General features: G+C 42.9%; 1 protein-coding gene across 5 annotated transcripts in view; it reads right to left on the minus strand.

Moving 5' to 3' along the window:
- The window catches only part of ZFYVE26 (zinc finger FYVE-type containing 26), an 87,588-nt gene that overhangs the window by 34,682 nt on the left and 39,368 nt on the right, over positions 1-13,538 (minus strand). For all 5 annotated transcript variants that reach the window (XM_023546288.2, XM_023546290.2, XM_064292626.1 and 2 more), the window contains 7 exons: positions 12,450-12,646; positions 11,283-11,387; positions 8,403-8,525; positions 7,864-8,040; positions 6,152-6,398; positions 4,741-4,839; positions 1,198-1,361 (listed from right to left, as the gene is read on the minus strand). In XM_023546288.2, coding sequence (XP_023402056.2) covers positions 1,198-1,361; positions 4,741-4,839; positions 6,152-6,398; positions 7,864-8,040; positions 8,403-8,525; positions 11,283-11,387; positions 12,450-12,646 — 1,112 coding nt within the window. The remainder of the gene's footprint in view (positions 1-1,197; positions 1,362-4,740; positions 4,840-6,151; positions 6,399-7,863; positions 8,041-8,402; positions 8,526-11,282; positions 11,388-12,449; positions 12,647-13,538) is intronic.

The following is a 13,538-nucleotide window of genomic DNA, read 5'->3' on the forward strand; positions in this document are numbered from 1 at the left end:
AACAGCTCCTGAAACAAGTTCTTCCTGTCTGTGGAGGCAACACATGAAGACACAGCAAAAAATAATGGGAAGAAGTGACTTTCACAGCCAACAGGAATCACATTTCTACACGGTATTGATGATGATGATGGAAAAGTGCCATTTTTGAAAGTGTTTTTAAAAGTACTGCCTCATTTCATTATAAGAATCCTGTGGCGTTGGTGAGGAGCCGTGGTGGCACAGTGGTTAAGCGCTTGGCTGTTAACCCAAAGGTCAGCAGTTTGAACCCAACAACCTGCTCCGTGGGAGAAAGATGTGGCTGTCTGCTTCTGTAAATATTGACAGTCTTGGAAACGCTATGGGGTAGTTCTACTCTGTCTTATAGGCTTGCTATGAGTCGGAATCAGCTGGCAGTGGGTTGGGTGGGGCTCATAGAAGAATTATACCTCTTTTACAGGTAAGGAAGAAACAGATGCACAGAAGTTACACTGTTTTCATCAGCACTGAGTTAACATGCCAGTGAGTTAGCCCACTATGTTAAGTGTGCTAATATTTATTATAGAATTAAGTCTTAACAGCCTCATGAGTGGCGCAGTTAAGTGCTCTGCTACTAAGTGAAAGGTTGGCAGTTTGAGCCTACCCAGGGGAGTCGTGAAAGAAAGGCCTGGCAATATACTTCTGAAAGATCACAACTGTTGAAAACCCTATGGAGCATGGTTCTATGTTCAAACACATGAGGTTGCCATGAGTCAGAAATGCTTTGATGGCAACTAATTTAGTTTGTGCTATTACCTATTTTATAAGTATTTGAAAATGACTGAAAAAGTTTATGGACACATTGCTAGTAAGAGGCAGAGCAGCATTTGAATCCACGTCCTCTGTTTCCAGACCAGAGCACATAACCACTATCTGTCTCGTTCCGAAAGACATGGGAGCGAGAAACAAAGTCTACAGACCTTGGGTGACTCCTGCTATACGACATTGCCTCTTTTTAGTTATTTCATGAGAAAGGCAAAGATTTTGAATTTAGGGCTACTTGAGGGCATCTACCACATGTCTGAATCCAGAAACTGCATCACAGTTGTGCTGAAAATAAACCCAAAGTTCTGGGTTTGATAGTTCTGAAAAAACCCGTGTCCTCTTGAGGACAAGAGGTGACTATAAACTCAGGCTCATCAACATCTCTTGCTGGTAGAGCTGGATACAGATGCTGCTTACCATGGTGAAGTGCTCTCTGCGGCAGACCATGCAGATGTTCTCAGTCTCATCGGGTACCCACTGGTGCCTAGCAGGGGGTGTTGCTGGGGGCACGAATTCTAGTGGTGGCTGACTCTGTGGAAGACTCCTCTCCCTTGGGCTTGGGGAATGTACAGTCGAGATACCTGGGTGTCAGAGCCAGAGAGAAGAATAAAAGCTGATAAACATTCCAGCTAGTAAATGAAGATGGAATGATAGAGTTATCACCATTTTGCAAACCCCTCCTGAAATAATGGATCCACTTAAAGATCATCAATGGCTGTTCGCACCACAAAAGAGTCAACTGACCCTTGTATGCCTCCTAATGGATGCACACAGCACCACCTACCAGGTGTACTTACCAAAAAATACCGCATCTGAATCAAGTCAAGCGTCTAGATCTAACTACCAGTTTACTGGAAATACAGGGAAAAGAGGCCCAAATTACCACAGGGAGGCAATCAGCAAAATCCAGGATGTGGGAAACTCTATAGGACAAAGGACCTCATTTCCCCCACAAATCAAAAAGAGATATGAAAAAGAAAAAAAAGGTAAGGGAACCTATTGATTAAAAGAGACGAAAGAGATATTTCTGCCAAATGCCATGCGGGAAATTATTTAGATCTTGCTTCTAGAAAAACCAACTGTAAGGAATCTTTATGAGACAATTGAGAAGATTTGAATACTGACTGGCTATTTGATAGTAATAATAAATCACTGTTAATTTGTTTTTAGTTATACTAATGGTGTTATGGTTTTGTTTTATAAAAGTCCTTATCTTTTAGAGATATATACTGAAATACTTAGAATAAAATGATATGATTTCTACTCACCAAAAGAATAAAAAGATTACCTATGGACTGGGAAAAAGTTTTTAGCTATGACATTTCCGATCAGTGCCTGATCTCTAAAATCTACATGATGCTGCAAAAACTCAATGACAAAAAGACAAATAACCCAAATAAAAAATGGGCAAAAGATATGAACAGACACTTCACTAAAGAAGACATTCTGGTAGCTAACAGATACATGAGGAAATGCTCACATTCATTAGCCATTAGAGAAATGCAAATCAAAACTATAATGAGATTCCATCTCACTGCAACAAGGTTGACATTAATCCAAAAAACACAAAATAACAAATGTTGGAGAGGCTGTGGAGAGACTATACACTGCTGGTGGGAATACAAAATGGTACAACCACTTTGGAATTCGATTTGGTGCTTCCTTAAAAAGCTAGAAATAGAACTACCATATGATCCAGCAATCCCACTCCTCAGAATATATCCTGGAGAAATAACAGCCTTTACACGAACAGATATATGCACACCCATGTTCACTGCAGCACTGTTTACAATAGCAAAAAGATGGAAGCAACCAAGGTGCCCATCAACGGATGAATGAATACATAAATTTTGGTATATTCACACAATGGAATACTATGCATTGATAAAGAACGGTGATGAATCTGTGAAACATTTCCTAACAGGGAGGAACCTGGAAGGTATTATGCTGAGCGAAATTAGTCAGTTGCAAAAGACAAATATTGTATAAGACCACTATTATAAGAACTTGAGAAATAGTTTAAATAGAGAAGAAAATATTCTTTGACAGTTATGAGAGGGGGGAGGGAGAGAGGGAAGGAAGGAGAGGGGTATTCACCAATTAGATAGTAGATAAGAACTACTTTAGGTGAAGGGAAAGACAACATACAACACAGGCGAGGTCACCACAACTGGACTAAACCAAAAGCAAAGAAGTTTCCTGAATAAACTGAATGCTTCAAAGGCCAGCGTAGCAGGGGTGGGGGTTTGGGGACCACACTTTCTAAGTCAACTGGCATAATAAAATCTATTAAGAAAACATTCTGCATCCCACTTTGGAGAGTGGCGTCTGGGGTCTTAAATGCTAGCAAGGGCCATCTAAGATGCATCAATTAGTCTCAACCCACCTGGAGCAATGGAGTATGAGGAACATCAAAGACACAAGGTAATGACAAGCCCAGGAGACAGAAAGGGACACATAAACCAGAGACTACACCAGCCTGAGACCAGAAGAACTAGATGGTGCCCGGCTACAACCAATGACAGCCCTGACAGGGAACACAACAGAGAACCCCTGAGGGGGCAGGAGAGCAGTGGGATGCAGGCCCCAAATTCTCGTAAAAAGACCAGACTTAATGGTCTGACTGAGACTAGAAGGGCCCTGGTGGTCATGACCCCCAGACCTTCTGTTGGCCCGGACAGGAACCATTCCCAAAGCCAACCCTTCAGACAGGGATTGGACTGGAAAATGGGATAGAGAAGGATGCTGGTGAGGAGTGAACTTCTTGGATCAGCTGGACTCTTGAGACTATGTTAGCATCTCCTGTCTGGAGGGGAGATGAGAGGGCAGAGGGGGTTAGAAGCTGGCACAGTAGACATGAAAAAAGGAGAGCAGAGGGAGGGAGCAGGCTGTCTCACTAGGTGGAGAGCAACTGGGAGTATGTAGCAAGGTGTATATAAGTTTTTGTGTGAGAGACTGACTTGATTCGTAAACTTTCACTTAAAGCACAATAAAAATTAAAAAAAAAAAAGATACGATGTCTAGGATTTGCTTCAAAATAATCCAGTAGAATGTCACAGAACAATTTGTATATTAATTGTTTAATGAGAAACTAAACTTCCTGTAAACTTTCACCTAAAAAAAACAAAAAATAAATAAAAAACATACAACAGTATTTTCATACTCAGAAAAAAAAAAAAAAAGTCCAGTAGAAGGACAGATGAAACAAGAATAGTCACCATGAGATGAATTATTAAGGTTGGGTTGTGGGTGTGTGAGGCTTCATTAATGTTTCTCTCTACTTCTGTGTACTGTAAATTTTCCTTAAGAAGAAGCTAGAAAAAACCCAAACTGCTCAGGGTGCCTTATGCAGATGTGTGAAGCTGCTCATATACTTGTAAGTCTGACCCTCTCCTCAGGTCTGCTGGCTAGCCATGAAGCATGGCTAATTCTCAAAGTATGGTAGTGAAATGCCACAGTGTTTGCTTTATGGCATCTAAAGAGATTTTCTGTCACCTAGCAATGTTGGCAGCTCACAAAGAAAGAGAACTGAGAAACACAGCGGCTCTTAGCAAGACCCAGAAGAAGAAAGGTTACAGATCCAATTCTAGAATCTTGCTCCCCTGATTGTTTGGCAAAACAAACATTTGGCGAGCTTCTTCTGAGTGTAAGCCTTCTTGTTTGGGGCTGGTGGCTGGGGAAGAGGAATGGTGGTGAAAAGGGTGACCAGGATATGACAGAGGTCCTCAAGCGAGCTTGTACCCTGTGTGGGTGAAAGGCATAAATAATTAACTGTAATGTAGGAGGCAGAATGAACATAAAGACTAAATATGTTGAATTCTCTGGAATACACAAAGATTGAACAAACCAAGAAATAATAATAAGAGTGCTGTAACTGAAAATGAAAAAAGAGGCAAAAGAATCAAAAAGCCAGAATTGGGCAAGCTTGAACCAAATAATGGGTAACTCTCAGAACCTTACCAGGAGGAGCGGCAGAAGAGAACTCTGCTGATGATGATTTAGTCAAAGTCTCAGGGTCTGAAACCAGACTGACAACTTCCAGAAGGTGAATCACAGAATCTGTAGAGAGAGAAAACGCTGACGAAATGCTGATCCATCATACCTACCCACCCAGTGCCATCGAGTCTATTCTGACTCATAGTGACCCGATAGGACATAGTAGAACTGCCCCACAGAGTTTCCAAGGAGCGCCTGGCGGATTTGAACTGCTGACCATTTGGTTAGCAGCTGTAGAACGTAACTACTACGCCATAAGCACCTTTATTAACTGTGTTAGGCATTTAGTTCAAAGCCTTGTTGGCTCTGCTGATTCAACTAGGTATGAAGAAAATGGTAGAGGTACTTCTAAGCCAACAGCATGCACATTTCCTAAATAAATACAAACCATGTTTAGGCACATGAGATAATGAAGCAGACATTAGGATTTTACAAAATAAATCTAAAAATGCCAGAGGGAAGTAGAAGACATTTAAATGATGCCCCTGGAGGGTAGGGAGTCAGAAAAAGAGCTGGCTGGGAATGTCAGCCCATATTTACTTCATTTTCTTCATCCTAAAAGAGGTTGAGTCAGCTCATATACAAGTGATACCTAATGTGACACTTGGAATAGAGCATACTCTCAACACAAAATGATGGCTCTTAAGAACCTGCTGCATCAAGGCCAGACCAAGGCCATTTCCAGCATATTTTGTTTCCCAAACATTTACATTATTGTGCGTGCAGTAGCCATCTGATGTTGTTGTTGTTAGTTGTCAGCTCCGACTCAAGAAGACTTTATATATAACAGATGAAATGTTGCTCAGTTCTGTGCCATTTTCGTGATCTTTGATCTGTTTGAGCCCATTGTTGTGACTATTGTGTCAATCCATCTCATTCAGGGTTTCCCTTATTTTCGCTGACCCTCTACTCTACCAAACATGCAGTAGTTATGTGGTTGTTGTTAGGTGCAGTCTAGTTGATTTTGACTCATAGCGACCCCATGTGACAGAGTAGAACTGCCCCATAGGGTTTTCTAGGCTATAATCTTTATGGGAGCAGATCACCAGGTCCTTTTCCTGTGGACCTGCTAGGTGGGTTTGAATTGCCAACCTTTTGGTAAGCAGCTGAGGGCTCAACTTTTTGTGCTACCAGGGCTCCTTAGTGGCTATCTACCACTTTTTAATTCTGGTTAGGCTGCTATTCCTGCAAGACCCAGATCTCTCCTACATAACAAAGAGCTGTTTCTCCTGAAGTACATACTTTTCACTCTCAATCAGTTCAACATGATAAAAGAGGAGATGATTAAAACTAAGCATCCACATGCACATGGTATTTCTTGCCCATGTAAAACCCCACCTCAGATGGACGGAAAAGGTGTTTTGTTGGAGGCTACCTGATCGTTTCTCCCTCAGAGTGTATGGGAAGTCCAGTGCTTTTCCTGCGTATCTGGAAAGCAGTGAGTCAACATCCTCCATGGTGAAGCCAATCTCCTGCCCGGCCAGCAGCGGCTGCAGCGTGTGCACAGCCACTGTGGCCCAGTCCACTTTCATGTTCATCAGCAGCTGTTCCAGCATGAGCAGGGGGCTGGAGGACAAGTGGGCATAGCTGGCCCGGTGCTGCTCAGGCAGGGTCAGCAGAACCTGTTCATTGGGTGAATCCACAGAGTAAAGAAAACGGCATACAAATTGCAGAAAGAAATTCGAGATGCTTACTGCAAATTGCAGCGGTGCTAGAGACCAAAAGGCACAAAGCCAACTGCTGAAACTGACTAGCAGCCTTTTATGAAGCAAGGCTGAATGCCCACCGAAATCCTCCAGGTGGTGCTCAAGAAGTACTCCCAGTACCCTGCCCTAGAGGAGGGGTGGGTGAGCTTTTCTGTAAATGGTCAGATAGTAAATATTCTAGGCTTTGTGGGCCATAGGGTCTCTGTCCTGACTATTCAACTCCGACAATGTTGCATGAAAGCAGCCAGAGACAATGGGTAAACGAACGGGTGTGCCTGTTCTAATAAAACTGGATTTAAAAAAAGCAGGATAAGGACTGGATTTGACCAACAGGCCGTAATTTGCTGACCCCTGGCCTAAACCCTTCAGGTGTGGTAGAGCTCTGCCTAATCCTTAATGGCACCATTCGATCCATTTGAGGCTTTACTCAGAATGAGCAATACAAGGTGATGTCAGCGGACTGCTTAAATCTGACACCTCCAGTGTCCCACAGGTAAATGACAAATCTGAACTCCCTCCGGAGATCGTTATCACTATGCTTGAAATATGTTCACTGGCTCCGCTCTTTGCCAATAACTGTTCTCAAGGATTCCCCCATATAAGTAGAGTGCATCGAAAAGTAAAACGAAAGAAACAAACAAAAAACCCAAAAAGGTGTATCTTCAGGAACATTTTATGTAGTTAAGTCTTAGCAGCCGGACCAGTGGTCACATTAATGGCTGCTCCCAGCACTAGTTCTCTATGTGGGACCATGTGATATATACTATGTCCATCAGAATAACCAGAAGAGTGCCAGAGGGTCCCACCTCTCCCCACACCCTACCTTCTTCTAGCTTGTAATTCCTTGTATTAGTGTCCCCGAGGTTACACATCTAAGGTAAGGACCTAGTAACCTCATCCAATTGCCTTGAGCACTAACCGTTTTCCATTAGCAGACTAGTTTATCAAGCAGTAGTTTCCAATCCTCACATCAGAATCCCTTTGGGAGATATCCAGACCTCATCCCAAGAGATTCAGTTTCAACTGCTCTGGGGTAGAGGCTAACCATTGCTATTTTTTAAAAGTCCAGGTCATTCTAATATGTGACCAGGATTGGGAAACGCTGTTTGAGCAGATGCCTTGGAAAGCATTAAGTAGAACTTTAGAGGAATAGATCAAATTCACTTTGGAGGCAGGGAAATAAAAGAATGAGGAGTCCTAGGGGGCCTTGACTAGTATGCGGTAGGCTGCTAGGAGAAGGATTTATAGAGCACAGAAGCGCCAGGTCAAGGATGACAAGGGCCTGGGAGGAGAGCCATTAAAAGAGCAAGTTGTGAAGTTGGGGCTGGGCCAGTAGTCTCTCCCTCAGGCATGCTTTCGGACACCTCCTTTTCCTCCTTACCTTGGATCCCATGTACAGCGCCTGAATTTCATGGTGTCGGGCAGCAGTAAGTTCTCCATAGAAGTTGGTTGTGAGGTAGTTGGCCAAGAAGTGCGAAGTGGCCAGGCTAGGGTGCTGGTCAAGGGACTGCTCTGTGACTTCAAGGCACATGGTGGGGTCAGGGATTCTTTGCAGGAGCTGTTGCAGGAAATGGGTAAAGGATGAAGGTGAGGTCTACAGAAGATCCCTTAGGCCAGCCTTGTTTTGTCTGAGAAAGGAACATGTGGACTAACCCCTTCTCTCCCTTTATTTTTTACCCTGGTAGCTTCACAAATGTGCCAATGATTTGACAGGACCAGAGTTCAGCAGACTCCTGGACCTAGCTACCCATCTGGCACCTAAAACTGGGCTAGGCACCTTCAAATCAAGATGAGTACAGGGGCCTCCTGAAGGACATGAAGGGGCAGACCCCGGACTGCGAATGCTTTGCATGAGGTTTAGCATGAAAAAAAGCCACTTCTCCCTCCCCAAAAGAGAAATGGGAAAAGCCAGAGGCTTACTTGCAGAGCCTTCTCAGAATCTCCTCTTTCTAGAAGGTGGAGAAGATGCTTTTGGTGTAGGCTGATTAAATGTTCTCTTGGAATGGGGTATAGGCAGCCCCATTCCTCACAAAGGCCGTACTCCTGGAAGGAAACACACATCTTCAGTCCCTTTACATCACTGGCCTCATCACTCATCCAGCTTTTGCATGATTTTTCTCAGCACAGCCTCCAGTCTGCTAAAGCTCCAGGAAAGTTTGGTGAGCTGATGGGAACTTCACTATAACATTAATACGGAATCATAAACTCAAAGGACTAGGGTGGCAAGGTAAGTTAGGAAAATCATCATAGAAGGCTGACTGCCAATGATATTATTTTCCTCTGACCCCTACTACAAAAAAGAAAAGCAGATGATATATGGCAACTGACACTTGGTATCAGCCCTGGGGATACTAAGAAGCGGGGAAGTCTGCGAACATTCTGTCCAAAGGAGATAGCCCCTACTTAACTGACTGCTGCCATATGAGGACACAGGTGGGAAAACTATGGCAGACTTTTGATTTTTCACATGAAATTTCCCAATTTAATATGTTGGCCACTAAGTCAATATTAAAAAATAAAAATTCTGCAGACTAGCACTGCCTAGGCCTAACAAACATGTGTCTGGGGTTGGATTCCAACCATGTGCTGTCTCCTGCCTCCAATGTGTGAACTAAGGCGGAAATTTCAGAGAATGGAATTCCCAGAGCTTTGTCCAAATATTCCAACATGGTGGGGCCTGTAATGCTGGAAGTCCCTCCACATGACTCTGCCTGGGGCTGCCTGCTTTAGGATGCTTCCTTGTTTCTCAGGCTACGTTAAGGGCCCTTCTACCATATTCTGTGCTTACTGCTGTCACTTAATATATGAAATTGCAATCACTCAGGGATGTGTCTCACATTCTCCCTCCCTACCCCAATGTCAGCCACTTAGAGGTAAGGACTACGCTTAATTATCGTTGTTTTGCCACCATCTAGCATAGACCCTACTAAATAATGGGCATTCAACAAATGTTTCCTGAATGAATGAACATTTAAATGAGCATCTGTATTTTGAACTACGGTGTATCTGCTTCTTAAAAGATAGATAAAATTCTATTGAGCACTCTAATGGCCAATTAAAAAAACCAAAACCAGTTGCCATCAAGTTGATTTTGACTCATGGTAACCCCACATGTTTCCGAGTTGAACTATGCTTCGTGGGGTTTTTAATGGCTGTGATCTTCTGGAAGTAGACAGGCAGGCCTTTCTTCTGAGCCTTTGGGTGGATTCAAACTACTAACCTTTTGGTTAGTAACCAAGAGCTTAACCATTTGTGCTACCCAAGGACTCCTCTAATGGCTAACACCATGTGAAAAGACATTCAAATTCATTAGTATCTCATGGAAATACAAATTAAAACAACATTGAAATACCATCCTGTTGGCAAAAAGTGAAAAGCTGAACAATACCAAAAGTTGACAAGGATATGGAGCAATACAAACTGCAGGTGAGAGTAAAACTGGGACAGTCATTTTGAACAGCAATTGGCAACACCTTGTAAAGGTGAGGCTGCTCATGTCTGATGACACAGCAATTCCACTCTAGGTATACATTCTGTACCTCGTGTACACAGTGTAGAAAATCTCACGTTTGAGCTCAAGGAACTGTGTCAAGATAAAAAAGTTTGTTATAGCCCTCTTTAAAGAGTGAAAAACTGAAAACAACCTAAATGTCCACCAACGGGAGCATGAATAAATAATGTGTAGTATTTCCATACAACAAATGATCACACAGCAGTTGAAATGAATGAACTAGAATGATAATAACATAAATAACATGGATAAATCTCAAAAAGAAATGTCATACAGTGAAAAAAACAAGTTGCAGAAAGATACATACAGCATGATAATCTTAATATTCAGTTTGAAAACCTGAAATATATTACTATATATTGTAAAGAGGTATATAAATATGTGACCTAGGTATAAAAATATGTATGAGAATATTAACACATAATGGGTATTATATTTGGAAAAGAAAGGAGGGGAATTAGGTTGCAAAGACGTATAGTGGGGGCTCTTAGTGATTCGAATTTTTTTTAAACCTATCTGTGGCAAATATTGTATAATGTTCAGATGTGAAAAAGCTGGTAATAGTACAAAAGTGCCCATTATATTATTGTCTATACTTCTCTGTATGTTGGTAAATTTCACACAAAAAAATAAAGAATGTGGCAACAGGACAAACAGCCTGCACAAACCATGGTCTCATCTACCCTGAGGCCAGAAGAACTCGATGGTGCCCGGCTACCACTACTAACTGTCCTAACACACACACACACACACACACATACACACACACACAAACCTACTAGACTGGTTGAGACTGGAGAACTCCCTGAGACTACTGCCTTGAGGTATTCCTCAAACCTTGAACTAAAACTAACCTCTGAGGTCACCTTGTAGCTAAATAAAAAATTGGCTCAAAAAAAAAAATCACCTGTAAGTACTGGGCTCCTTTAAAAAATCACATATATGAGACCAAAAGGTCAACAATTAGTTTAAAACAAAGATGAGCAACTAGATTAATGGAAACTGAACAACCAGAATGGAAAAATAATGAGAATGTTCACTCATTGTCACTGAACAATTGTTACTGAACAACTTGTATAGAAATTGTTGAATGGGAACCTAAACTGCTGTGTAAGCCTTCAGGGAAAACACAATAAAATATTATTAAAAAACAAACAAAAAAAGAATGAGGCATAGTTATAAAAAAATTAGGTGGACATTGATAAAGTGGAAACGGGCTGACACAACTAGCTGAGGAGCTGCAACTCTGAAAAAAGGATGAAGGGGGATACCACCCAGGAAAATGGTACCTTTGCTTCTAGAATCATGTTCATCACAGTTGATGGGTCCTCCACACAACAGGTCCTTAGGGTCTGCCAGTCACACCACACTGGGGTAGCCTGCAAAGCTAGAATCTAAGGAAAGACAAGAAAATCTATCAAACTGCACAACAGTTTCTCCCTCCATGAACAAGTCACTGGATTTCCCAGGAATGGGCCATCCCTAGATCTCTGCCCCAAAGTCAGGCTGTCAGAGCCGGCCGGGAAAGAGAAGGCATTTGAGCAAATGGGGAAAATGTTGTTTGGAGAGGAGAGTGACCTGAACTCTCACCCCTCTTATAAGACAACCTAACCTAGAAGTCTAATCAGGGAGCAATGGCTGAGTGGGGAGGCTAGGCCGGGGGCCTTTCATTTCTTAGGACAATTCTTGGAACCTTCCATGACTCCCAGCTTGTTCAAGCCTTCTGGGGTTACTGTCCCATGTTCCCTCATCTCAAAACTTTACCCAAGATATTCTTTTGGCTTGAATGCCCTGCAGGATCACCTTTCATGCAGCACTTTGGCTCTGCATGAAAAGAGCTGAGGCGAAGTGAAAAGAAAATCCTTCTCCCCTGCCATTTTCACTCTCCCTTGTGGGGCTCTAGCCTGATTTGCTATAAGCACAGACAAAACAATTAGCATATATTTATACTTGTTATGCAGCTATACACCTAAATCTCTCTCCTTAAACCTCTTGATCTTGAGTAGAATGCACATCCCACAAGAATCTTTCATTTTTGCAACTGTCACTTTCATACATCCTTTTAAAATGGCTCCTGAAATTTAGCTGACATTTAAGAAGGACATAATGTACATAAAACCACACAAAAGTCAAATACACCATGTGAAAAAACCTTCGTGAGCTGTAGAGCACCATTCCAATGTTAATTGTGTTATTATTCTTATTCTAGTTTGATACATATATATTTAAAATTATATGAGTAAATAAAACAGCATTCCTTAAAATGAAAGGCTGACATAAGCCAGGAACCAGATAGGAGGCAGTCTTGCTGTTCATGTAGGAACAGAAGCCAGTTGTAGAGCAAACGCCAAACACAGGTTTTGTGTTTCTTAAAATCTCCCATCACGTGAGAATAGGCTGATGTTGGCAATAAGGGGAGAAGACTATTTCCTTTCTCTTGATGCCAGGAAGGATACCTTCTGATACGCCCGTAGCTCTGCCAGCTTTGTCTGCAGCTCACACTTCAGTCCTTCCTGGACAGTGGGGTCTGAAATGCAGTAGGCCAGGATCTCTAGGCATGACTCCAGGGGCCACCTGTCTATAAACTGCAGCGTCAACTGACTTCTTAGAGATGCATCCTTCACGGCAAACAGGTATTGCCAACCTTCTTTGTCTACAAGACAAAAAGATGCCCAGAGGAAGCAAGCCTGGCACTGGAAGACCTCGAGAGTCCAGGCTACTTCTCAAGAAAGAAGTTTTGTTCAACTTCATAAAACAGGAGCTTGGAGGATCCCTAAGATCTATCTGACCGTAACTCGTTTTACACTAACCTGTTGCCGTCAGGTCGATTCTGACTCACAGAGACCCTATAGGACAGAGTAGAACTGCCCCACAGGGTTTCCAAGGAGTGGCCAGTGCGTTTGAACTGCTGATCTTTTGATTGCAGCTGAGCTCTTAACCACTGTGCCACCAGGGCTCCAGTGGTACACTAGGAAACATTATACATAAGGAAAAACAATATACCCTATGCTTCCCTTTATGCAAATCTGATCATAGTCACGGGACTTGCAGAAGGGAGAGAGGGATGGAAGGAAAAAAAAAAGGAATGAAGAGAGGAAGGGAGAGAAGGGAGGGAAGGAACAAGGGAAGGAAGGGAACGAGAGAAGGAAGGAAGGAAGGGAACGAGGGAAGGGAGGGAGGAAGGCAGGAGAGGAAGGAAGGGAGGCAGGGAGGAAGGGAGAGAAGGAGGAAGGCAGGAAAGGAGGAAGGGAGGAAGGAAGGGAGGGAGAAAGGAAGAAAGGGAGGAAGGAAGGAAGGAAAAAACGAAGGAAGGACGTGAGGGAGGGAGGGAGGACAGGAAGGAAGGGAGGGAGGGAGGGAGGGAGGAAGGGAGGAAAGAAGGGAGGAAGGGAGAAGGAGGAAGGCAGGAAAGGAGGAAGGAAGGGAGGGAGAAAAGAAGGAAGGAAGGAAGGACGAGAGGGAGGGAGGAAGGAAGGAAAGACAGAGGAAAAGGTAAAGCCTTCCAAGTTTTGCCATGCTGCATATATAGCACTGTTTCAGGCTCA

Source organism: Loxodonta africana, chromosome 10, assembly GCF_030014295.1.
Source record: "Loxodonta africana isolate mLoxAfr1 chromosome 10, mLoxAfr1.hap2, whole genome shotgun sequence".
NCBI lineage: Eukaryota > Metazoa > Chordata > Mammalia > Proboscidea > Elephantidae > Loxodonta > Loxodonta africana.